The sequence below is a fragment of the Miniopterus natalensis genome, chromosome 2 (genome assembly GCF_054644295.1).
Source record: "Miniopterus natalensis isolate mMinNat1 chromosome 2, mMinNat1.hap1, whole genome shotgun sequence".
NCBI classification, from domain to species: domain Eukaryota; kingdom Metazoa; phylum Chordata; class Mammalia; order Chiroptera; family Miniopteridae; genus Miniopterus; species Miniopterus natalensis.
This window is the reverse complement of record NC_142082.1, coordinates 28,623,137-28,649,531: the sequence shown is the minus strand read 5'-3', so window position 1 is coordinate 28,649,531 and position 26,395 is coordinate 28,623,137. Positions and strand designations below refer to the sequence as shown.

Genomic DNA, 26,395 nt, shown 5'->3' with positions numbered 1-26,395 from the left:
CTAACAGTGGTAGTATCTAAGGAATCATTTTGAGATGATAGTTAAATGGAATTCTGGCTTATATTCATGTTTAGTAAATACATGTATTGATTCATTACTTCTGTAATTAAAAGAGATTTTAAAAATCTGTAACCGCTACATAAATACATTTAAGTAGAATATTGTATAGGGTCAAATTAATTATTATAAGCATTTTTGAAAAAAATTATAAATCGTGCTGACTGTGTTTTGCTTTAAAGCATTTTTTTGCTTTAAAATAATAAGAAACCCTTTGTATATTTTGCACCACTAGCTCTTATTTCTCAGTGAATCGTCAGCCTCCCTTTGCGTGATTTGAGCTGGTAACCACAAATTTTGGCAAAGCCTCTGATGTCACTGTTACCTTAAAATCCTCAACATTGCTGCTTTAACGTCATCAGGTGGTTTTATTTTGAAGAAAAGTGAAGGAAAATCAGGGTGTGGTGGCGGCTGGGAAGAGTCCTCCTTGGTGGTGGGTTTGGTTCGTGTTTATGATGAAATGACATATTTTAAAAATAGGGTGGACTAGTCAGGGCTTTGTCTGTATTTCAAGAAGGCAGAATTTTAGTTGTTCAAAAAGGAACAGAAGGTTCTTGAAATGATTCGAGTAGACTTTACATGACTAACTTCCAGTACTGTTTTCTGTCTCACCAGATGTACTGTTCCATGAATTAGGTTCCTAATTTGAAAACAAGTTAAATGAAACCACTAGTTATTAACCGCCTGCTATTTTTTCATTATCCATGTATTTTATCTCTCACAATGTATACATTTTCAGTTCAGTCCTCCTTTAAGGTAACTGAAAATAATGCCTCCAGAACTGTGTACATTTGATGAAACACTCCCTGCCCCGGTTTCTTCAAGCCCCAGAAAAGTGACTGGCAGGCCCGGAGCCCATGTGGAACATGCTTGTTTTGCCATCTTATGTCATTTATGTGAAGTGAAAACTTTTGAAACGAATTCTAAGTGGAAAAATAAATGGTGTAATCTGATTTTCACACATTTTATATGAATCAACTGGTTCTAGGACGACTTCTTCTGGGTCGTTGTTTGAATGCTATATTCATTTTAAAGCCATCTGGAGGGATGACAAATGGAGAAAGAAATCTGTCGGAGTCGGTGCACGCGACGCCAGGGGCGCTGCTTGGGCGCTCAGGGGGGCGGGCTGGGGCGGGCTGGCCCCGCTAGGGGACCCCCAGCCCCCCTGCACTGTCGTGTTCAGGGGTTTCTAAACTTCCGAGGGGGAAGCTTGGCGGACAAGGAGTGTTCTGCGTGCTCCCTTTGATGCAGGTGCACAGACACCTGCTGCAGGAAACTGGACAGAGAAATGGAGACCTCGGCCTTAGAGAGGTTGGACGCCTCCTCTAATATTTTAAGGGTGAGGAGTCAGATATAGGAGGACTTTGGGTAACTCCTTCAAGGTCATCCACCCGGGAAGTAAGAAATTAAATTAGAACTTCAGTTTTATCTCAGCTACCCGCATGATAAGATACTTTCGTGTGTGTGTGTGTGTGTGTGTGTGTGTGTGTGTGTGAGAGAGAGACTGAAAGAAATAACAAAGGGCGCTCATAAAAGACAAACCCCAATTTTAGTGAAATCTATTTTTTTCTATCTGTGTTTATTCACTCACAAAATATTACAACAATTAATTTATCGTTGTTTTCTAATGTGCCTTTCAAGGAATGGTCTAGATTTCATTGTGTCTCTATAAAAATATATGGCCTTTGAGGGATTCATTCTTATAAAAGTGCTGAGAATTGCAAGATTAACATTTTCCCATACCATTAAATAAAATCAGCTGGATGAAAGATTTATTATTTCATTAATCTAAAAGAGTGCAGGAGAGAAAAGATAATAAAAGTAAGAGCAAGGAACTGTTAAAGTTTTAAGCACCCTCCACTTTTTTTACATATTCTAAGACAAGACAATTGTATTAGGGCCCTCAGCTCTTATTAATACAATAAATTAATGGTTTATAATCTTTGTTTTATTACTCAAAGAGCACTTCATAAATCAACTGTAAGTACAAGCTAGAAAATAGCCTATAAAAGTATTCTTTTTCATATTCCTTCTGTTTCTCTGGAATTATTAATGTTGCAAATAATAGACTTTGGGGATCTAAGAGTATCTCTTGGTACCATGTGCATTATAACTGGGAATCACAATATATATATACACATATATGTGTGTATATATGTATATATATATACACACACAAGAGAAAAAGAATATATACATATATATATGAATGCTTTTATAACAAAATGTGTTCATATATATGAGTATGTAATATTTCCTTTTTCTCTTGTACTCAACACTTACATACACATATATATGAACATATTTTGTTATAAAAGCATTCATTCTTGATTAGAAACTTGGAAGATAGAAAAAGTTAAGGAAGAAAATACAGATCATTGATAATTGAATTGATCTATTTATAGTAACTACTCCTACTGTTTCGTGTGTATTGACTCAATTTTTAAAAATAATATTACAAATGTTTGATTCTTGGTCAGTGTCTCTTTCCCTTTTCACTCTGAACTTTATATGGACAAATATTATGTCCCTTTTTTCTCATATACTTTGTATGTGTGTGTGTTTCACTGTTACATCCCTTTCAGGGTCTGGCACGGAGTAGACAGTCAACCAATACTTTTTGAATGAATGAACTAACAGATCTCCTTATTATCACTTTTTCTCTTTGGAAATACAGGTATCCACAATCAAGCCATGCTGACTGGTCTGATAGCTTCTCCTTTAAAGTAATTTTATATTTTTACCCTCAGCTTCATTACACAAAAGGCTTTGTGTGCCTGGCACTTAACAATTGCTAAGTAAAAACTGGCTATGCCTGTTCCTAATCCAACTCTCATCTCTTAGGAATCAATCTAATTTCTCTAACTCCAGAGTGAATGGTTGCGTGAAACAACAAGCTTTTATTGAGTACCACTATGTCCCTGAAGTTCCACAAGGTGATTATAAGGCAATATTAGGAAGAAATGACATGTCCCTTTTCCACAGGGCTTACAGTCCAGTGGGGTGGAGGTGGCGCCATGAACAGTAACCTGATAAATAATTACAGGTTAGGATCCATGCTGAAAGGGAACCAGTAAGGACACTGTGACAGCAAATCAAAGTTGTCGTGGTTTATATAGAGCTTTGGTCAGGGACGGCAACTCCAAGAGAAACCTATATAGGCTGAGATCTGAAGGACAGAAGGATCCAGTCATATGACAGCAGGAAAGTGGGGTCTGGGGACAGGAGCAGTGTGTGCCAAGACCTTGAGAGGACTGTTGGGAAAAGAATGCCTGGAGACCTGAGAACCGGTGAGAAGAAGAGTTACGATGCTATGTAGCAGTGTTTCTCAACCTTTAAATTTTCATTATTGCCCCACTAAGAAAAATTCGTGAGAGAATTACTAAGGAATTACGCAGTGGGTCAGAGGAATCTTAGCTATTACAAAGGTTTGTGGCCCTTCAATAATCAATCTTCTTCATCAATGTGTGCCTCTTAACAGCTACTAAAAAAATGGTGGTTCTGGCTATCCCTGATCTAATTTTATTTCTTATATGCCTATCTAATTTTCCCCAATTCCAGGTTTATTTAGTCCTTCAACAAACCTTTATTAAGCACCTATTGTATGCCACACACCTTATAATAGCTAAGGGTTTTTCCCATCAGGAACTAGTTTCACCTTCTGCAGGCAGATTCACCATGGTGAGGTTGAATGCTAAGAGGCAAGCAGGGGCCAGAGCCAGTGATACCTTATGTGAGTCAAACTACAACGTTCTATTTTAAGTTCCATGTGAAGCCATCAATAAGTTTTAAGGAAGGTGGTAATATGATCTGATTTATGCTTTAAAGGTGAAAAAAATGTATCGTTGGAGAGCAAGAACAGAGCTGGGAAACCAGTTAACAAAGGAATATAGTAGTCCACGCAAGACAGGAGTGAAGGTTGACAGGACAGAGAGGGTAGTGAGTCAGAGAAGGGTCGAGATATATCTTCCCAGGGGCCTTCAATAAAGAGGCATATTAAATTGTGTTGACTTGAAGAGTGGAATCTCCTTTGAAACCAAAATATTAACTTAGGTCAGGAATATTCTCAAGCTCTTATTAACAGTTGTGTATTTGCTGCACGAAATATGTGGAGCTCTAAATGATGGAAAAGACCTGGCCCTTTAGGAGTTGAAAGCAGAAGCTAATTCACAAAAATAAATGAAAATGAGTCTCAAAGCAAAAATGAACACAACACAGAGCGAATATGTGGAAAATTAAGAAAGCTGTGTAAATATATTTTAATATCTAAAAATACTCTTAAGGATGCAACATAAGATCAGATGCCCAGGATGGAGTGCCACGATATTCATATTTTTAGAAGTAAAGCAAACATCAAAATACATAGATGGCAGTGGCTCGGCAGTTGCTGGTGGTGGAAGTTGACTTATGTGTCTGTACACGCCCCAGTGAGTACAGTGGGCTGTGATTATGTTTATGTTGCTGTTAATCATTTAAAACATACACATTCCATGGGGCAGGTAATTATTACTGACATTATGAAGGCCATTTTGTTAAGAAGACTAAAGGTGCTCCTTAAATGAATACATTAACTCATCCAATACACTTTCCTTTTGATTTTGAAGCTAAATAGTCTTGTTTGGGTTTGGCTTGGGATTGCTTTTTACAATGTGTCATTTTAAGAGGAAGAGATTTGTTTCTTTAAGCACTCTTGACCATATTGATGTGATTTTCATAATGAAATAATATATAGGATCACAGAGTGAGCAATTCACTAGTCAGTTCAAAATAGTAGTTTTTATTCATCACTGCTTGCTGTACAGGTCATGCTATTCTAGGTGAGAGTAATTAATTTTTCTTAACCTGTAATTATATGTAATTCTAGCCAAACCACCTTCTTCAAATAGCAGAAGATACAGTACTCTATTAGATGTGTATGGCTATAATTATCTTTTCTGTGTTGAAGTTAAACTTCAAGAATAGTCTATTTATAAAGAAGAGAACTTGTATTTTAGTATAAATGTATCATTTGAGGATGTTTAAAAGTACATTCAGAGCCAGGCTGAAAATTAGAATATTTCTGTTCAGTAATTTTTCAAAGCTACCATGAAAATACAAAATATTGAACTATTAATTATAAGCTATACACATACAAAGTAATGGTCATCCTTAGAAATGTAATGAATCAGAGAAGCAAACGGGGGATGAAGTATGTGAATTCATCCTGGAGAAGGTGAATTTTAGTAAATGGCTGTTTTACTGAATTTCTTGAAAGGATAGATGGTGTTCTGTTCATCCCTGTGGTCTTAGAGCCTGGGACAGGGCCTGGTATCAGAAAGGCCCTTGGCAAAGGTTCGATTTATGGATGGATGATGAATGGATAATGAACGAATAGATGGTAAGACAGACAAATGATAGGATGAATGGATGAGCAAACGCGAGACAAGGAAAATCAGGAGAGGTAAAAGAAACAGTGTGCCTGAGAGCTGTGGGGAGGTGATGTAGAACCGGGAATGAGCCCTAACCGGGTGGCTCGGTTCGTTGGTGCATCCTCCCAATATGCCAAGGTCATGGGTTCAATCCCTGGTTGGGACACACACAGGGAGTAACCAGTGAATGCGTGGATAGGTGGAACAACAAACGGATGCTTCTCTCCCTCCCTCCCTCTCTCTCAAAATCAGTGAATGAAAATTTCACACAAAATTTTAAACCAGGAATGAGTGAAGGAATGTTCATAGCATGCATATGGAAATATTGGGGTTTGGGGGGCTGGTTCTGTTTGGAAGAGATTACATAATAGATATGGAGAGTACCTTTCGTGGTAAAAGTAGAACAGCATTTTAAAGGATCACAGTGACATTCTCAGATCAGCAGAAAGGAAAACAAGTCTGATGGGAGAGTGATAGAGACATCACATCACATAAAAGAAACAGTATATTGTTCCTACCACATCAATAAAGCTATTTTAAAAACTGGAACAGATGTACATGGTAAGGCACTTTAAGAGGTACCAGAGATTTTTTTTGTTTTTGGAATGCTAATATTATAGTGAAAGAAGATTGCTTCTTTTAATGCAAATATGATCTTATTTATCTTATCTTTAAATGGGAAGTATTTATTAAAATAATGCTAATATTTTTAGAGCAATAAAGATTAAAATTTGTAAAGATTAACTTTTCATCAGTAATAATGGAAATTAAACATTTTTGCAGCAAAAAATAGGCATTGACAAACTATTTCTCATTAAAATCTATGGTAATTATTAATAAAGACATTCCAATAATTATAAATGTAGATATGAAGGGATAGATCTAAGACAACACTGAGAACAATAGTAACATCATTCAATAAGAACTCTGTGCGTAAGAATGCTGTAGGTCCCTGATAGCGTCTAGAGAAGTTTCATATTGATTTTTCTGCTCTCAGGAGCATGTGGGAAGTTAAAATAACAGTAAATAGGATTTCTTTTTAGAGGAATAAAAAGTGTTAGTCATTCAGAGATTAATAAAGGTCATATTATGGAGGGCTTTGAATGCTAAACCTCACAGTATGCATTTCAGCTTACAGGCAATATGGAATCGTACAGTTTCTGGAAGATTAATAAATTGAAGGCAGTGTGCAAGGGGAATTGGGGAATTGAAGAGAAGGTAAAGAATTTCAGGATAAGGTGCATTCTAGATTTTGGTTTCCAATAATCTTATATTAAAAGTCTTTATTTCTTGAACCACATTAGATGCGTTTTCAGAAAATGAATGAATTTAAATAGTTCAAACAGATTCAATTTTAAGATTGTACTTATTTAAATGATTTTTTGTAAATATCTTGGTTCATGTTATACCTAGTATCCATTAAAATCACTTTTTTTTAAATTCTTTCTCCATTTTATTATTCCATTTACTTTCATTTCCTTCACCTTAGTATATATAACTTATGACCTTTGTATTTTTTCAACATTATCCTAGCTCACCAAAAATATTTCACAGTCAAATTAAATATTCAGATAGGTATACAAATAATGACAAAATCAGGAAATCAGTGGTATTACAGAGTTATATGCAAGATATATTAATGACATAGATATGCTATTTTAATGAATTAATAATTACATGGTAAATGCTAAACTGAGACGTCACCAAATCATCTGTGTTTTAAATGATCAGTGGGAGCTTATCCAGCAGATGATTTAGCCCCGGTGGCGCAGCTCAGCTGGCCGGGCGTTTCCCACGCACCGAAAGGTTGCCGGTCGGGGCACACGCCCTGGTTGCGGGCTCCATCCCGGCTGGGGGCAGCCGGTGGATGTTTTGCTCTCACACTGATGTTTTTTTCTCTCTCTCTCCCTCACTCTTCCTCTCTCTCTAAAACTCAAGAAAAAATCTTTTAAAAAAGTAGATGATTTAGATAAAGGTATTGAGGAAAAAGGAAACCGACTATGTTAAGCCAGAGGAGAAAACTAGTTCCCATTTTGGAACAGCAAGCATTATGGTATAGTTTGAGAACAGATAAACATGGATGCCCTGAAAAAGAACCATACTATAGGAAGTCCAATACACGTTTCCAAAGAGTTCAAACATGATCCTGAAAGTCATGACCTGCAATTAAATAATTTTAAGCACAAAAGTAATATGATGAGGTTGATGTTTAGGAAGATCACTCTGAAGTTAGTTTTGTTTGTCATCTCCCAGACAGTGAGGGGTGGTCAAATGGGGACACCCCTAAAAGGTAGGCCAGTAATGTGTACCTCCTGTGGGTGTGGATGTGTCCTAGGGTTTCCATGGAAACAGGAGTGGAGGTCCCTGGAGCCCTCCAAGGGAGAGCACACCCTGCTCTTTGTACCTCTGTGATTGGAAGCAGCAATCAGTGATGATGAGGAAGGCAGAGAGGGAGGAGTGGATCTTTACCGGCTCCCTTAATATCTCCCTAGCACAGCCTCCAGACCTCCTACTCCCATTGCAACCACCATTCTGGCAGTTGTCTGTGCTCCCACAGCCTGCACCTCAAAAAAAAAATCTCTGAAAACTGTAGCAGTAACTGAAGCCTTCGAAGTCATCAATGATGATTTTGTTTAATCTTTTAAAATCTGTCACTTCAAAAAAAAAAAAAAAAACCCTAATGGTTTTCTAATAAAAATAGCGATGACTATAATTCACAGATGGTTTACTTTTACAAGAGTGAGAATGACATTAACATTTTAATCTCAGATCAGAACACTCTGCAGCTAGGGACTGCACAGGGAGAGGGCTCAGTAGGAGAATGTTTCAATCTCTCCTATGATGTGAGAGAGAAATATCTTTTTATAAGAGAATGCAGCCATTATCAAGAATGTAGGTGATCTGAACATTTGATCTCATTCGGATGAATTCTTATTTGTTGGATTTGATACAGCACTGAGTACAGAGTAACTTTATATGAATACATTCCATAGAAAAATTAAAATGGCCAACACTTTCCTCCCAGTCCACCTCATTAATAGACAATATGATTCCTGCAAATTTAAAATTCATGTGACCTTGTCTGAATTTTTCTGATAAAGAATTCTAGATTTATGCCCCACTAATCTTTAACAGCAGTAATACCAGAGGACTTAAGGACTAAAATGCATTGTTCAGAATAGTTTCTGAGGAAGAAATTCAGAACACTGCTAAAGGGCTAATGTTATTCTTTCAAGAGAAATGAAACATTTACTACAAACATGACAGCCCCAAAAGACCAACAGAGCCAAACAAATGTGAACATTTCAATGAGCATCTCCAAATCTTGCCAATCCACAAATAAATTATATGGTAGAGAAGTGTGAATGAATGAATAAATGAATGAATATGAAAAAATGAATCAGTCCATTAAATGACTTGTAAAGTATACCAGATAGGTGAATGAAGAACTTTTAAAATTATCTGAATGTGATGGCAGCACATTACCTAGCCATTTCCACAAAGTCTTTAGCTGTGTCTTAGCAGGATACTTTTAATGTGGATTCAGACTTCAATTCTCTCCCCTTCCCACTGAATCAGGTGCCTAGAAGCCTTCCTTACTTTCAAAGCCCTTGGTTTTACTTCTGCAAGGAAAGTTTTCGTGGGCATAACTGCACCAAAAACTCACCAGGAGCTTTGGGAACTGTCCTGTCCTTCTGGTTCCCAACATTACACGTGTCTGCCCGTCTAACATTCAGCCGTTCTTCACACGTGCCCTGTGCCCTCACATGCCCACCCTGCTCCTCCCTTGCTATTATCCCAAAAGCACTTTATTTTTCTGCCTCCAAATCTGGCCTCACATGCATATCTGCCCTGTGAAACACTCAGACTGCTTCTCAACCACTCACAGTCTGATCCTATGGAATCTCTAATATAGCCTGAGAAAAATCCACTTTATCTTGCATAGTTACACCCCCTCTAATATAGCCTACATATATGAACTGAAAACTGGATATTTCCTGACAATACTCTATCATAAGATTTCACTTTTTCTCACTTCCTTTGTCTCAGTAGAGGGAGAGGTCAGCTGAATCATTGCTCTCCAACCTTGTCTTATGTCTACATCATTTGTGGACCATTTTTACTACACTTTTGTTTTTTTCCTTTTATTTCCACCGTCATGTGTTCTATCACTGACTGAAATCCATGACCTATTCCCAGCTTGCTGGATGACTTCTACTTTCATTGTCTTTTATATCTTCCATCCTTGAAGACAATATCATCCATCTCTGACTCATCTTATACCAGGACTTCACAGTTCCGCATCTTCTCTTTAATCAAACTTACCCTCTCCATATCCCTACCACTTGTAAGATCAAGAATATCTCTTCTTTTTTTTTTCAGAAGATGTGAAAAAAATATATATATATATATACACAAATATGCAATATGATATAATAAGAGAAATAAGAATAATTCATCAAAACCCTACTAGAATTGAAGAAAAGAGTATCAAAAATCTAATAATGAAGGTGGGGTTTGGTTTCAGTTATAAAGGATCAATAGAAGTTGGCCAACAGACAAGCAACAGTTGTATAATCTTCTAAACCCCAATTTTGATTACATTATATTGTCCCACCTCACTCACCAACTACCTCCCAAAGCCACGCCCAACAATCCATTCTCCTTTGAAAAGTAAGGAATTTTTAGATTTCAAATACAGTTTCAAAATTATTTTTATAAAAGTTAGATCTGATCCCCTTCAATTCTTTCACCTTGGCCACATTGCTCATAGGAAAATGTCCATGTTTTCTCGGGATATTCATCACAATTTGACCACCAGCTACATGCGCGGCCTGTTCCCTCATCACTCTTCACACAGCTGTACCCCAAGATGGTTTGTCATTTTCTGCTCCTTGCCTTTCACATGCTACTTTTTCTGTCCCACATTCATCTTTTCCCACCATGCCTAGATACCCTGGAAAATTCCTGCATATCCTTCAAGACAAAATGGCCTAGATAACATGCTTCTCAGTGAATCCTACCTGATTCCACCTTGATCACCCCCTCCTCTCTCATGGTCCTTGAACATGATTCTTATCATTGTACTGAGCATGTATTCTTGCTGGAATTAGTTATTGCTGATTTTCTATATGATCTCCATAAGGAGAGGGACTTCCTTTGCGTCTGTAAAATCTAGCAGAATTCTCAAGATAAATAAATTTGTTTTTTGAATGGCTGTTAGAAATGTCACTGTAAGAGACCTTAGTCCTCTAACTCTCTTCCTGCCCAGGGTCTCCTTTTAAGTACAAGGGTGGAACTAGAATCCAGTTCTCCTAGTTGCATTCCATAGGTCTTTTCTCCTTGTATTCCTTCCATATATTCATTTCCCTAATGGTCATTATTGATTCCACCCGTTGTGAAGTGTTGCTGGCTATCACTCTTTTAGAGTTTCATTTTGGAACTCAGGTTTGCATGAATTTTGCCTTTGGGATTTAGTTTCCCACAACAAGTAACATACCACAGTCAGGGATGAACGGGAAGATGACATGCTCCCTCCTTCCCAGTGCCTGTCTCACAGATTTGTTCTGCAGTGCTCACAGACAGTACCAACTGTTCTTCCTGTTGACTGCCAAAATAAGTCAACAGTCGGGAAGGAAAAAAAAAAGACTGTGAATTATGAAAAATAACTAGGGAGAGAGAATGGCAATACAATGGGGAAAGAAGTAACAACTCTCTATAGCCACCCACCCAAGCAAATGTCTCAAATTTCAACCAACTAAAAGAAAACTAAATGGAGAAGAACATCTGGTCCACCAGAGGCCTCTGAAACAGGGCAGAAGGTGAGCGCTTTCTTTGTTGATCTAACTAGCTAGCCTGACTGCCCTGGTGCAAGATTCACACTCCCGTCCCTTGCCAAACTGTGTTTCATTAAGACAACATGGCTAAGGGGAGAGTTAGAAGGAAAGATGGGAAGTGACAAAAGATGTTTGAAGTCAACTCAGTTTCCATATGAAAAGGTTCATAAACCACCTCTGGCCAAGCACTCTGAAGACAAGTCTGACCTATAAACCTTTCCAGTACCTAATGGTGTGTATACAGGCGAGCCTCGGGTGTCGTCGTGATGTATGACACGGGCTGTGCGTGTTATTGTCTAATGTCCCCAGCTCACGCCTGGGAGCACACGTTGGTCTTCCTCTTGTTTCAGCGGTGTTCGTCTCGAGTGCTGAGAATATGCTTATGAACATATTACAAGGTTTGCCTAAGCAGTATTTCTTCTTTATCTAACAGAACATCACCGCAGAGCTTCCACCGCACTTCGTGTTAGTATTTACCAGGCTTTTCTGCAAATTATTTATGTCTGCTTCCCCTAAGAGGCTGTGAGCCCTTACATTGTAAAGGGCATTCAGTTCCGTGAATTCTTAGAAAATGAGCACAACACACAGGAAAATTATTTTTAAAATGCAGGGCATGGCTTATTGTTGTGTTCTTTTAAGAGTTTTCTTTGGTCGCTGCCTTCATCAAAAAGCAGCACGTTGGGATTAGCTTGCATACCAGTAAACCCTTTTTATAGAAACTAATTTGGTGACATGATGAAATTTAAAAATTCTGGAGAAGAATGTGCATCGTATACTTCTGTTTATGCAAAGGTCTAGAAGATTATTGCTCATACGTGACCTTGTGGAGACTTTTTACTTCGATGTTGCAGTTCTGTAATTGCAGTTGTATACATTCAACTTATAATAATATACAGTGGAGTAGAAAAATTAATTGAAATGAAACAGTTTTGCGTGTTCCCTGTATGTTTTGCTTTGGTCTTTTTGTTTGTTTGTTTTCCTTTCGGTAAACTTAACCTCCCTGCTGTGAGTTGAGGAAAGAAAAGGACCACAAGGGAAGGTAGGGGTCTGGCTGTGGAGTGGGAAAATTCATTCATGGGGACAGGTTTATCTTCTGATCAAGAGGACTGGAGAGAAGACGCTGAAAAGGGTCGCCAATGAACATGCATGTAGCCCATGAACACAGACAGCAGAGTGGTGACGGCCAGGGGTAGGGAGGCGGGGGCTGGGTGGAGGTGGGAAAAGGGGTGGAAAATGGGGACATCTATATTAGGGTCGACAATTTTTAAAAAAGTCAAAGCTAGTTAGTATTTTGCACTACGTGATGCAGCCACCAAAACTGTAGTGTGTAGGCATTTGCAAACGTTGGTGACAATGTGTACACACAGCAAAGATACTTATTAGAACAAAACTTTTGGGATTGGGATTAAATGTGATAGTTTTAAAAAATAATAAGCCAGATGTACTGGAATTAATTCTGTTAGCTTCGGTTCTTCTAATTGTCTCCTGGAGAAGTCTGTTGCCTGATGGTTTTCTCATCAGTGTTTTGGCATCTGCGTGCTGTTAAATGGTTCCCTGTTATTTACGTTTCAGATGGGAGTGCGAAAAGTGTTTCTAAAGTACTGCCATGCCAACCAGCTCAATGACCTGTGCCTACAGCTGCAGAGAAAAATCATCACCTGCCAAAAAGGTAATGGTACGCACGAACGTATCTGAACCTTTTTGAGTTGTGGGATACGAAATAATTTAGTTCACCCCAAGTTTAAATATCAGTGGGATGTACATTAGAGTGGACCACTCCGTCCATCCTACGATGCTACTTTCGGGCTAACAGTTTTCGGGGGTCGAGGAAGTATTTATTGTGTCTTGGTTTGCTCTTTACCTGTCTCTAAATCAGCGTATGCAGACACTACACTACTCATGCTTTATTTGGTAGTCATTTTTTCTGACATTTTATAGCAAATTTAGTCTAAATCACAACTTGGAAGAAGGGATATTCATACCCTATGCTTTATGCATCCCTTCCTTGCAAATATTCATGCTCATTGATCCTGGCGAGAGGAGTGTACCTTTGAACCCACAGTGGGAAAGTCCCCCAGGAGGCACTTGGGTCCAGCTACGGAGCCAGATTCCTAGGCCTGTTCAGTCAGCACACTGGTATGCTGGAGTTTGGAGGACTGGAACAGCTGATTAGCCAGATCATATTTTATGTGCTTCTGCATCTGCAAGGAAAAATCCTTGACTTTATTTTTCCTTTGGGAAGCAGTGATAATATCTGGAGTGTTATGTTTGATGGCAGATAACATTTTTTTCATTTTAACTCTGGGAGAGAGTCCGTTTAGAATTTTTCTTCCTATCAAAACCCAAGTGACCATCAAAAATAGGTACATATTAAAAATCATAAATATGCCTCACATAAAACATACATATTTAATAGATTTTTAATTTTTAATTTGCTTAATAATTTAATTATATATTATAAATATAATTTTCAAAGACAGGTATAAAAGGGAGAAAAATTAATCTGTATGCTAGTTTTTGGTGAAACTTGTAATGAGCTTAGCTCTCTAATTTATTTGAAGCTGTTCAGAACAAGCAAAGACAACTCACAGGATGCAGAAATTAGTTTTATTCTGTTTAAGTCTGTGTCCATTTGAACCCCTGTGGCCTCATCCAGGCACACCCCTCATGGAATCTCCAATGTCTCATCATTTTCTGATGATAAAATGCCCGTCAAAGAGTCTCATTCAGAATTTAACAAGTTCAGTTTAAGTAATGCTCAAAATTCAGCACCTCATTCTAAGTAAAAACATCCTTTTTGGACCTCTCAGGCCCCACAAGTGGTCAGTGGGCATGGCTCTCACCCCTGCCTACTCAGGTGCCTGCTTACCCAGCTACCCTCTAGAGCCGATGAAGGGGAGGGAGGGGGAGGGGACAGAGCAGCTCTTCTGTCTGCCTATAGTCAGTGTGATCTGGCCTGGGGTTCCTCTGGTGCGACAAACAGGTATTTAGTGGGCACATTTCAGCACTTATCTGCACTACCCACCTGAGAACTGGCAAGACCTCTCCTTTGGGCAGTCTGCTGTAATCCCCCCTCAGGCCCTGGGCACCCCATGGACACTCCCTGCCAGGCCTCGATGCTCTCTAAGAAGTCTCTTTAATGACTGCAAGCAGACATCTCTGTCTTAAAGACCATGTCTGGCACTGGAGAACCACACTCTTGAACCCTGACAGGTGCAGCTTCTCCCAGCAAAGCCACCTACGTTCAGTGCCTGGCAGCAACCACTGACGCAGCGTCAGTCTTCTCAGGACTCACAGTCCACCACGTCCTCCAGACTCCAAACTCCAGAGTCATATACCAAGTTCTCTGGGTGGTCCCCTAAGGCCACTTTCATCAGCCTGGAGGTTGGAAGCAGCGGGGGAGCCTCGATTTAGGAAGAAGACCCACCCTCAGCTCTCAGCAACTCTGGATTCTCTGTGGGTGATGATAACCTGACCTCCTTAGCCTTCTCCTTCATCAGTGTAGAAAGAGGCTGGGGCCACAGGTCCATTTGGGGCCACACCTTTGCAGTTCTTGTTTCTGTGGTCAGCCCCAACACACCACCGTGTAATCTGAGCACCTGCAGCCTCAGCACCCTGGGAATGGTTAGAAATATAGAGTCTGAGGCCCCACACCGGCCTCCCGAATCAGAGTCTGTGTTTGTAGCCTCAGCTGAGCCTGGAATGGAGGGGTCCCATATACAAGACCAGAGTTATCATTCACAGAGCTATAGAGTCAACTGAAAATCCCATTTGATATCATATTATATGTACATAGAATGGAATATCAAATTCCCCTGGAAATTTTTCTTAAATATAATTGGGAGAATGTGTACCCTGTTCTTCCATCAGGAGTGCTCACTAGGAATTTCTTTTCTATTCTGTTACAAAGATTAAGTTGCTGTGCCCTACTGACTTGAAGCAGAACAAACAAGCAGAACTCTTCACCTCAAAAGATAGAAATTGAGGATGGTCTAAAAAATGGCATCAAGATGAAAACCATAATTTCCTATTGCATAAATGAAATAAAGGATATAAAAGCATTTTTTTTAATTATAGGCTTTTAAATGCAAAGCATTAACTATTGATTTTTTATTTTTATATCTTTTGGAATAGTTCCTTTAGTACTTTTTGCTACCATGAAATTTACTCAAAACTTATATAATCTGGTGTCATTTCTAGGTTTCCAAGGGTTCTCATTTTTTCTTTGTAAATGTTGGGGGAGAAAAGCTGTTACTCTTAATCTTAAATTGAATCATCTTAATCTCAAATTATTATTCCTAACAGAAATTTCTCTCTGGTTATGTATGTTCATTTTGTCCTGGATGAAACTTAAAATCTGAATACTGTGGGTGTGATAAAAGCAGTCTTTTAAAATGGTCAGAAAGAGAATGAGTATCAATATATATTTGTAGCAAATTTATTTTTATTAATTGTCCCTTAATAAATATACCAATTTTTGGCAACTGGTGTAACATTTTTAAAGAATTTGAAAAGGTACTGGTATGCACTGTGAGAAAATGGACTCACCCAAAGGTGGGACAATAGATCCCCGGGTCAACATGAATCTGGTGAATAGCTCTGCTCTAGTTGGAGGTCACAGGAAGTCTGGCATATCCACATTAACCTTCCCTTTATTCCAAGAAATTAAACATCTTGACCCTTCCAAAAGTCAATGTCTCAGGGTTTTTGTGTGTTTGTTTTTTAATAGAACAGAATTAGCGAGGTAACTTGACAATCTGAATTCTGCTTCTCTCTCTCAATGTGCCCATCACATGGTTAACACTTATGCATTTTATTGCGCATTTTCTCTTTCTAGAAGCCTGGTTGTACCTTTTACTGTTTAAATTTTTCCCCCTTAGATTAGTTCAGCATGACTGTTTTACAGTTAATTCAATACTACTGCATTCCAAAGTAACTAAACATTTAGTATTGCCATAGGAAGAAAAGCCTTAAGCGTTTTAGATGCCTGCATATTACTTGCCTCTGAAGCCGTAATTGTGGAAAGTTGTGTTCAGCTTTCCACTTGGTAATCAAGAAAAGGCATCAAATGGATATCATAGAAACCCACACATTTGTTCTTCTGTAGCCATGGACTATTTTAAAGCACTCAATGTTTCACAGCCTTTTTTTCTCCCCTACAGATGAGAATAAAGTCTTTGCTACACACATAGGTTTTCCCTGAAAATATAGGATTTCTTATAATCTGAACAGTTCCTTCTGATCTTAGAAACTTAGAATTGGAAGAGATGGCATCCCAGAGTCAAAAGGCCCAAATGGTACTTCCTCCTCCTGCATCTGTCCGTAGCATCCACGAGCAGAGAGGGCCACTTTGCTTTCATGAATGTGCTCAGGGACTGGAAGCAGAGTCCCTTTCTCAGGAGCAGCCTGATCCATTTATACCCTGTGCTAGTGTTAGAAAGTTCTTCTTACACCGATTGCCAGCATGCTACCTAGGACTTCCCTGTTGGTGATCTGTTCTCTGTAGAGCTACAGACCACATGATGCCTGTGTGGTTGGAGGCTAAGGGAATGAGCTCGGCCTGATAATCAGAGACTTGAGTCCTGGATCTTATACCCATCAGCTGTATTTACTTGAAGGAAGACACATTTAACCCAGAATAAGAATTTACTAAAACATTCTAATCTCGTATTAAAAAGGGATATCTAAAGTTAGTAATGATAACACTAAAGGCAGAAGACCTTAACCTGAATGAGACCCTGAAGATATTATTTATAATAAGGCTTACACATTGTAATAAGGCCTCACTAAGCTTCTCTTTTTTTGTCTACAAAATGGAGATAATGGTATATTAATTATCATTGAGTTCGAGCATTAAGTGAATGGAATGATGTTTCTAACACATGAAAGTGCCTTAATTGTGCTCATTATTTTTATTTTCAAGTCTTATTAAAAATTTCAAAATGTGTTCACTCACTTGTTTCCACTAATTCTTACACATTTTTCTAGCCCTGCTTCCCCAAAGAGCAGGAAGAATGTCCTATATTTCTACAGTCTCTTCCAAGAGTCTTAAATGCAGTGTTGGTTTTTCTAGGAGCTAAATAACAGTCTTGTTAACAGTATGTGCATAATGTTTTAAACACTAATTCCAGGAGCCTCAGCATTTTTGTTATAATCTGATATAATGAAAGATAATCAGTGTGTCCCAAAATGGTCCAGTTGGAGCCACACCCCAAAATTCTCTGGGGTTTGGGCCTAGTTCTTTTACATTTACTTTAATCCAGTCTATCAATGTCCAGCCTCTCAAACCAAATGAAGTGTGGGAGCCTCATTATAATATTAATTGCACAATCTCGTTCAGTTTAAGGATTCGTGTCTCTAGTGTTATCATGATTGAATATAGATATTTTTTAATGCAAGAGTAGAATGTTTTAGTACATTTTATTCTGAGTTAAATGTCTTATTTTATAGCAGCTCAGACATAAATGTATTGTGACTTTTGTTTACATGGGCCAGGGTTTTTCCAGTTTTGCTTGTCTCCCTGACCCCTGATTGTGTCCTTTTATGTGGCAGTTGTAAGAGGATTTCTGGCACGCCAGCACTTGCTTCAGAAAAGAAGCATCAGACAGCAAGAGGTCACATCCATCAACAGCTTCCTGCAGATTACAGAGGACATGGGGCTAAAGACCTATGATGCCCTGGTCATTCAAAACGCCTCAGACATTGCCCGTGAGAATGACCGGCTCCGGAATGAAATGAACGCTACTTCCCACAAAGAGAAGTTCGAGGCCAGGGGCAAGCAAGAGGAAGGAACCAAAAGGTAAAGGCAGATAGTGCACAACTTTAATTATCTATGTAATTGATTCAGTGGAATCAATAAAGTTCCGATTGCTCTTAATGCAAAGTTCAATCAAAGATGACAGTATTTACAAGAACTGGCATGTAGGCACACATGGTTCATTCGAAACCTCGTAACAATCTAAGAGGATGCTTTCCCTCTGCTTTCTTCTCATGAAATACATGCTATATGTGTTAGTTTACTCACATGAAATAATCACTGCTTCACTTACAATTCTTGCATCACTTACCATCTCTAGCACAAAGTGTTAAGGCATCTAGTATTTCTATCTGAGCTGGGTTCTCGACAGCTTCATACAAGTGCCATGTATATAAGGCTGACTCATAGAAACTTTTGGAAATCTGACCAAAAAAATGGAGAAGCCACTCTGAAAACATAAAAGTAGTGAAAGCAATAAATGTTTGTATAGATATTTTTCTTAGTAAACTGTCACGTTTTCTTTGCCAATACGGAATGCTTTGGGGAAAGCCTTTCATTTTAAAGTTCACTTTGGAGGCTTAACTTGAAATAGAAATGGGGGTACCACATGATCCTTCTCTACTGTATCCCTCTTGCCTCTCGGTGAAGGGTGAGGACACCTGTGATTCACAGTACCCCTCCCTGGGAGGGCGGGGACATGGGCCCCTCGGGTCCTAATTCACTGGCAAGGAGATGCTCGTTTTTTTCATAGGAACTTGGTAATATCCAGTTGCTTCTCACTGAAAAATGACTCCCCTTTGCCTTGACTGCCTATGTCAAATGATTTTTTATTAAAGTGGAAATAATGTGTCTCTCCCTAATTAGCTTCAAATATCTCAGTGATTAAATACTGAAAAAAAAATCTCTTTGTATGGAAAACTGTAATTAAACATTACAGGGAAAACAAATTATCCACTGAGTGCCATGCTTTCATCTTCAGCTCGTTCATTTTCTACACGGGCGTCTGGCTCTGCCTTGCGGTAGATCCCAGCCGTGTTGGTGCTCTGCCACACAAAGATATAATTATAAAAACAAATGCTCGGAGACTCCTTGTAAAATGGATGCATTGGCATCTCAGTAGTACATGATTACATTGACATGTGAAGCCAGAAGGAATTTTTTTTTTAAACCAGATAACTATTAATTTTCTATGACTTCCAGAATAATGTTTGTTATTTTCTCTGCTGGGGCTAAACAGCCACCCCAATTTCTCAATCTGATTATGTGTTCGTTTGCCTCATATAAAATTAAGTGTAGAAGTATTTGTCTATTTATTTGTTGAATACCAGCAGTTTACTTGGCATTGGACAACCAGAGGGAGTTTCAGAAGAGAAATAATAATTCTGCACATAATTAAATAATTGCCAATGAGGTTTAAATGGTTAGGGGAAAAGAGAGAAAAAAATGTAAATCTTGGATAGTTTTAAGTATATGCTGTTTTGCGAGGGGAAGCTGTGATGAACTCCCAGCATTTGATGCATCAGTAACTCTCTATTAAGATGGATTCTCCAGAAATTATCATTCAGATTGAAATTCTGGTTTTTTGATTTGCTTAATAATCAGAGTGTGAAAAATGCATTCAGTGAATGCCTGATAGAAAATGTAGCCCTCCTTAAGAAGTGTTGCCTTTGTGTGAGGTTTTCTTTAAAGTCATAAGGATGACTGTCCACTGTGGTCCTTTATCATGAAGCAGGGCCGGCCGGATGGGGCAGCCTCCTCTGGGTGCTCGGGTCCTTCAGCCCCGGGGGAAGGCTGTTTACCAAAGAGCCTGCGTTATGCTGGTGGAGCAGGTGCATGGTAACCCCTGGATAACGCATCTGGGCCTCCTGGGGGGTGCTCTTTGTGTTCTGTTCCCCTCAAGGACTGAAGACAAGGGCGCCCCCAGGCACTTCCACTTGGGCCCGGCCCCAGTCCCCCTGGCCGTGGACAGCCTGGCGCAGTCCCTGGCTGGCTCCTCCACGCGCTCACCTTCTCTGCACTCGGGGTTCAGCCTGGATGACAGCGGCGGCCTCCCCTCCCCTCGGAAGCAGCCTCCGCCCAAGCCCAAGAGGGACCCCACGACGCGGCTGAGCGCGTCCTACGAGGCGGTGAGCGCCTGCCTGTGGGCCGCAGCCAGGGAGCCGCCGGCTGAAGGTTAGCCGGGGGGGGGGGGGGGGCTGAAGGTTAGCGGGGGGGGCAGGCTGTGGGGTTATCGATGCGCCCACTTCCAGTCTCCCAGCGCCCCGGGGCGGGATTGCTACCCTAATATATTTTTAATGGGAATAAATCCAATTGTTCGCTTGCCAGCGGCTCTTTAATCATTAAATATAAATAATATGTATTCAAATCTCTAAGCCTCTTAGGAAATAGCTACTTATCTATCATTTCCTTAACTCCCGTGCCCACTTCCACATTGAATGAGAGGAACCTCAAGCCAGAGCAGTTCAGAAAGTTGGTCGCCACTCCATGTAAATTTTTACTGTTTATAAGCCTAAAAAAAGATTATCAGGTTTCCCTATCGTCGCAATCTCATTAAAAATTAAGCTTGCTTTATTATGCAATAAATGAAATGATTCATATAGATGAGAATCATGATATGGCAGGATTCAGTTCGTGAAACTTTGGGGACAAGATAGCAAAAGTTTCTGCATTGGTGTTCTAGAATTATTTATGCAAAATGGGAATATCACACTTTATTCCCAATCAGATATCTCACAGATGAGTTTGTGTGACTATTATTGCTTAATTATTAATTCTTAGATTTGGGGAAATTAAAGAAAATACTTCTTAAGAAGCACTGTTAAATTCACAGATTTTATGTATCACCCACTGAAAGTTAGGCCCTATTCTAGGCCAGGAGAGTACACATCAGTGAAACAAGCAAAACCACCTCCCTCATGGAGTTTTCATTCTAGTAGGGAAGACAAATGGCAAACATAATATGCAAGCAAATACATTAAGAATCTTAGAAGATGTTGCTGCAGAGAAAAATAAATGTGGTAAGAGGTGATAGTGCAGGGTGGGATAGTTGAAATTCTAAATAAAATGGCTGTGTAGGTGCCACTAGAAAAATATTATCTGAACATAAGATGGAATACAATTCCTTCAGTAAGTAGGTAAAACACAAAAAGCACAGGGAAGCCATAAGCTCATCTTTGGGAAAAGAAGACTGACTCCAAGGAGACAGTGGAAAATCCATGGGCTGGGAGCCTGGAGCAATGAGTACACACTAGTTTTCTTCAAAGATACTTTCAGTTGGTTGATTTAAGAAAGAATAGATTTTAAAGATAGTTTTTAGTATAAAAAAATGTTGCTATCCCAATGTATGAGTCATGCTACAGTAATACTTAGATGGATATGTAGGCGAAATTTATAACTTTGGGGAGAAGAGTCCAAGTGTGTATCTTTAGTGTCATGGTAATAAGGACAACAGAAGGGGAAAAATGACATTAGGGAAATCACCTAGAGGAGAGTCTTCAAGCAGATATAGATGTGAACGCAGGGCCTCCATGGAAACAAGGCGTTCTCCCAATTTACACAAACTAGAAGAGGCTTATCCTCTAAAGAAATCATAAAGACACTCCCTGAGAAAGTAGACTAAGTCACATTTCCACTGTTATTACTTTTAGACCTCTGTGCTGGACTTACGGTCCAGATTTCAAAAAGGTGTGGTTGAAATATGAAGAAAGATTTTTTTGGCATATTGGAAGAGGAAGAATACTATTTAATAGTCTAAGACTAAAGAGATGGGGAGATGTGAAGTAAAGACTCCAAATAGCATCAGAAACTAAAAAACAATGCCAAACAAGATTGAAAGTTGCAATGTATGTAAGACAGAGCACCTTCCAAACTTGAACACAGCAAACAGCTCTGTAAATTTGAGTAAGTAGGCCTCAGAATAACCGGTAATGTCTAAAAACGCTTTCCCTTTGTGTGCATATTAGGAGACCCATTGCCTTGAATTTGAGATTTTGGAGTAACCAGGTGCCAAGTAGTCACATGTTGTGAAAGGAGGCAAAAAAAATATTGAGGAGAAAGTTGAGATCTCTCATAGGAGCAGCAAAAAAGTGTCAATTAAGAAAAGGTTATTCAAAATTTATAGGAGATAAAAATGTAGGTAAAATAAAATGACAGGAAAAAAAGATGAATGAAGAAAATGCCAGAAAGGCTACAGTTGTAAAATTCTGAAACTCCTTACTACTGGGGAATCACAAGACTCTCAAGACTTGCTGTATAAAGTACATGATGTGATTCATTCGACTTGCATGATTTTTATGTAAAATTTAATTGGAAACTAACTTCAGCTCACATATGATGAGTAAGGTGCTTATAGGTGTCTCCCTCACAGATCACACCCCAGTGAACTCATGTTTTGGAAGTGTGTATAAGGGCCAGTCCATGAATAATTTCCTTTATTCCCATGTCCGTGACTTATTCCCTTTACAGATCATGATTCCTAGTCCTGATGATTTTACCATCAGCACATCGCCTATGGCTGCAGATGAATTCCTGCATGTTGGAATGTGCTCTAAATATATATTTAAGAACAAAAAATTAGCCTGCTTGGTTGAATCAAGCTGGCGGGCTGGTTAGTTTTATAGCATTAGGAGTTAGGAGCCATTCGAGGGGCTTTGTCACTCAGACCATCAGTGCTCTGGCCTTCTAATCCATTATCACAAAGGTGGCAACACTCTTGTGATAAACCCACCATTAGCAGTGGCACTGTCCCATTTATACCATTGAGACAGAAGCTGAAGGTGTCCAGTACAGTAACCACTAGTAACTTGTGGCTATTTAAATTTAAAGTAATTAAAATTAAATAAAATTTAAAATTCAGTTCTTCAGTCATTAAGTCACATTCTAAGTACTCAACAACCACAGATATGGAATCTCCCATCATCATAGAAATTCTGGCAGACAGCACTGATCCTCAGAGCTGCATGTTTTACCACAGGGGCAATACAGTGAGTCCTCACTTAATGTCATCCATAGGTTCTGTGACATTAAGTGAAACGAGATATAATGAAACCAATTTTAAGATAGGCTAATTGATATAAACAAGAGTAGAGTGCCTGTGGCATCTCATCAAGTAACAAAGGCATTCTGCACGGAATGACATTATTCCATCACCTGATGTACTGAGATTTTTGCACCTAGTAAGGTGTCACAAATTTATTCTTCTTCTGCAAAAGTTAAGAAGAAAATTTGATCACTACTTAAAATGCAATGTGAACCCTGGTTTCATAGGAAGAAGGACCACAACTGAGGCCAGTTTATTCTCTGAGCCATTCCTTTTGGCCTATTAAAAATAAGTTCAAGTTCTTTTTTAAATATATCTTTATTGATTTCAGAGAGAGGAAAGGAGAGGGAGAGAGAGAGATAGAAACATCAGTGATGAGAGAGTCATTGTTCGGGCCCACAACCCGGGCATGTGCCCTGACCAGGAATCGCCTGGATCCTAGACCGATGCTCAACCGCTGAGCCACGCCCAGCCGGGCTCAAGTTCTTTTCTTTTACAAATAAAGCTGCTAATCAATTCAGAAGGTTATAGAGTGAAAGGAGATCTGATTGGAGAATAAAGGGCGAGAATCTTAGAGAAACCAAGAATAGGGTCACTTTAAAGTCTTAATCTTTGTGGCCAGTCCTGATCTTATTAACACATGCCTTTCCTATAGGTTTTTATGCAATAAACATGTGGTCGTAAATGAGAGGGCTCATTTTTTTCCATTACCTTTGTACCTGAGAATCTTGAAACACTTTTATGGGCCAGTAAATTTTAGTGCTTGTTTGCAAACTATTAACAGGCTACAGCCAACTATTTGAAAGTACTATTTTTTAGAAGTCTGGGGTTGCTCTTTGCAAACAGTGACTAGGAAAGGAAGAATAGGGGCCTGGCTTCACTTTCTCTTTGCTAGGGAGCTCCCACTGCCAGTGCCCTTCTGGAGAGAAGAGCTGATTCTCTAAAGCCAACATCCAGGCTTTGTCCCAAACACAGTGACGACTGGAAAGTGAAATGGCAGAAGACAGGCTTTTCTTGGGCAACTGTGGCCTCTGTCATTTTACTCTCTGTGATGTGACCTCCACAGCCACCCTCCCTTCGGACTCCAGCAGCCCATTCCTTATAAATAACAGCGTGCAGAACCCTTTTTTTCATTGCCATACAACTCCATTCTCAACAAAATCCAGTTTGTATGTATAGATATAAGAATGGTTCAGCTGTGCGGCTTAATTTGGAATAACATTCTGTGTCCTTTTTTACTGTCTTATTTATATCTTTATTCTAGACAGCACTTGCCACATGGTAGGCACTCAATAAATACTTATTGGACAAATAAATTATTGTTAGAGAAATATATTTCTTTGTGCTGCTTTCATTAAAGCAGAATTAGCTTCCTATCAATAAAGCAAAATGAACACAATTTGCCAAGGTTCAAAATGTCCCCTTGAGATTTGTCAACATATTTTTTAGCAGAAGTCCCTTTATAATTTTATTTTCTAAGATCTGAAATTTGACAGAAATTAGGTCTTCTGTGGCCACTGTCCTGAGAATGTGTTACTGGACATAACAGGAAAGCATGACTGCGCATTTCACAATTTATGGTGCATTTATGCATTCAACTCATATTAACTAAGTGTTTTTCATGAGTTTGGCTCTTCCCTGAAGAGGCCAGTGGGGGAGATAAATGGGCAAACAAATTATGAGATAAGCAGAGTAATAGCAAAGAGAACAGGATGGTATGGAACAGAGCAAAAGGGGCTCACTCTGGCTGGGAACTGAGGAAGGGTCTGGAAGGACTTTATGTGGCTTTACACCTGTGGAAAGCTGTCCAATGGGTAAAGATTTGATGAGAGAAAAGGTAATGGACTCCTCCCACACATACAAAAAAGTGATTTAACAAGGATGCAACATATGAACTAAGCAAAATCACACTGGAAGAATTGTAATACAGTGGGTACGTACAAACATTTTCTGGTTGAAAAGCTTCTCATTCCGTTCTTCTCGTAGATTAATTATGCAGGTATCTTGTTCTCAATGAGAATGGGTCCAAGTAATCTGTGTCCTAGAGCAAATGGTGTCTTAAAAGTCACCTGTGCTCTTCCAATATTGTCACTATGTATCTGAACACAGATTACCTATTCTCCACACAGCTAACATGCACTGGAGGGACAGGTGCAGGATGTTCTCCTTTAAAAAAGGGAAAATCAGGAGGCACACGGCAGGCAGTTCTGGACAACACCTGGGTGCAATTTGCCTGTGTTCTGATTAGGATTTTTGCCTAGTGCCTAGGAATGGTTTTCCATGGCTCTTAGGTCCATGCTTTGGACACTTGGCTCCCCTATAAATTATAATTCCTAACCCACAAGATGTGACATGTTTGGGGCTGCTGGTTTTCTCAGCCTGCTCTCTGCTTATCAAATGTTGAGGCAGCAGAGCCTCATCATTCTGTGTTGTCTTCTCCTTTCAGTGCAAGATGATCCAATTCCTTTAAAAGCTTTGTGAGTTTCCTGTGAATTTATAATCTACTGCATTATTCAAAAGCCACATCCACAAATCTCTTTGGGATAATTATCTTCTCTACTTTAGGCTCTCTGCAAGGTTTCTGTGCTGCAGTGTGCTTATGATTCTTAGAAGTCCTGTGGTTTTGCTCCTTTGAACAGATCCATGAAGCATTACCTTAAATCTTTCTGAGGTCTTAATAAAGGGTTTCATAGTCATGATCTTGGCTCCATCTTTACATCACGTTTTCCTGAAAATGCCCCAGATTTCATCTCTGCTTGAAAGTCATTTCTTAACTTCAGAATTATTTGCCATGAGGACAGACTAGCAGTGAGAAACATTTATTTTCAAACATAGGAAGTCCAGGATCCTTTACAGCTAATAGGTCTTTCTTTAGTTTATCTCTTTCCTCTTACAATTTACTATAGGCAGCTAGAAGAATCCAGGAGGTAGATGTTAAACTCCACCTAAAAATCTCCCTTCGCTACATCGTTCAGTTCCTTAAGTGCTATTTTGTTCCCCCACATTACTGAAGGTGACAGTGTTGCTAAACTTTCCACAGTGATATAAGTGATATAAGAAGGGTCATGTTTCTTCCAGCTTCCAGCATCTTCCTCACATTCTTTTAATCTCACCAAGAGCCTTCTTGAGGATCACCAGGTTCCTGCTAACATTGTCTTCAGGGCTCCTCCAATTTTCCAAAGCTACTGCCACCCTTTTAAAGTGTTTATTTATGGTAGCACTCCACTTCTAGGTACCAATATCTGCATTAGTGGTCTATTGCTATGGAACAAAGCACTCCAAAATTTAGTGGCTTAAA

General features: G+C 39.2%; 1 protein-coding gene across 1 annotated transcript in view; it reads left to right on the top strand.

Annotated features, from left to right (window-relative positions):
• MYO16 (myosin XVI) overlaps window positions 1-26,395 on the top strand; it is a 385,194-nt gene that overhangs the window by 288,704 nt on the left and 70,095 nt on the right. Inside the window, exons 29-31 of the mRNA XM_087814233.1 lie at window positions 12,875-12,971; window positions 17,855-18,101; window positions 19,960-20,231. Coding sequence (XP_087670359.1) covers window positions 12,875-12,971; window positions 17,855-18,101; window positions 19,960-20,231 — 616 coding nt within the window. The remainder of the gene's footprint in view (window positions 1-12,874; window positions 12,972-17,854; window positions 18,102-19,959; window positions 20,232-26,395) is intronic.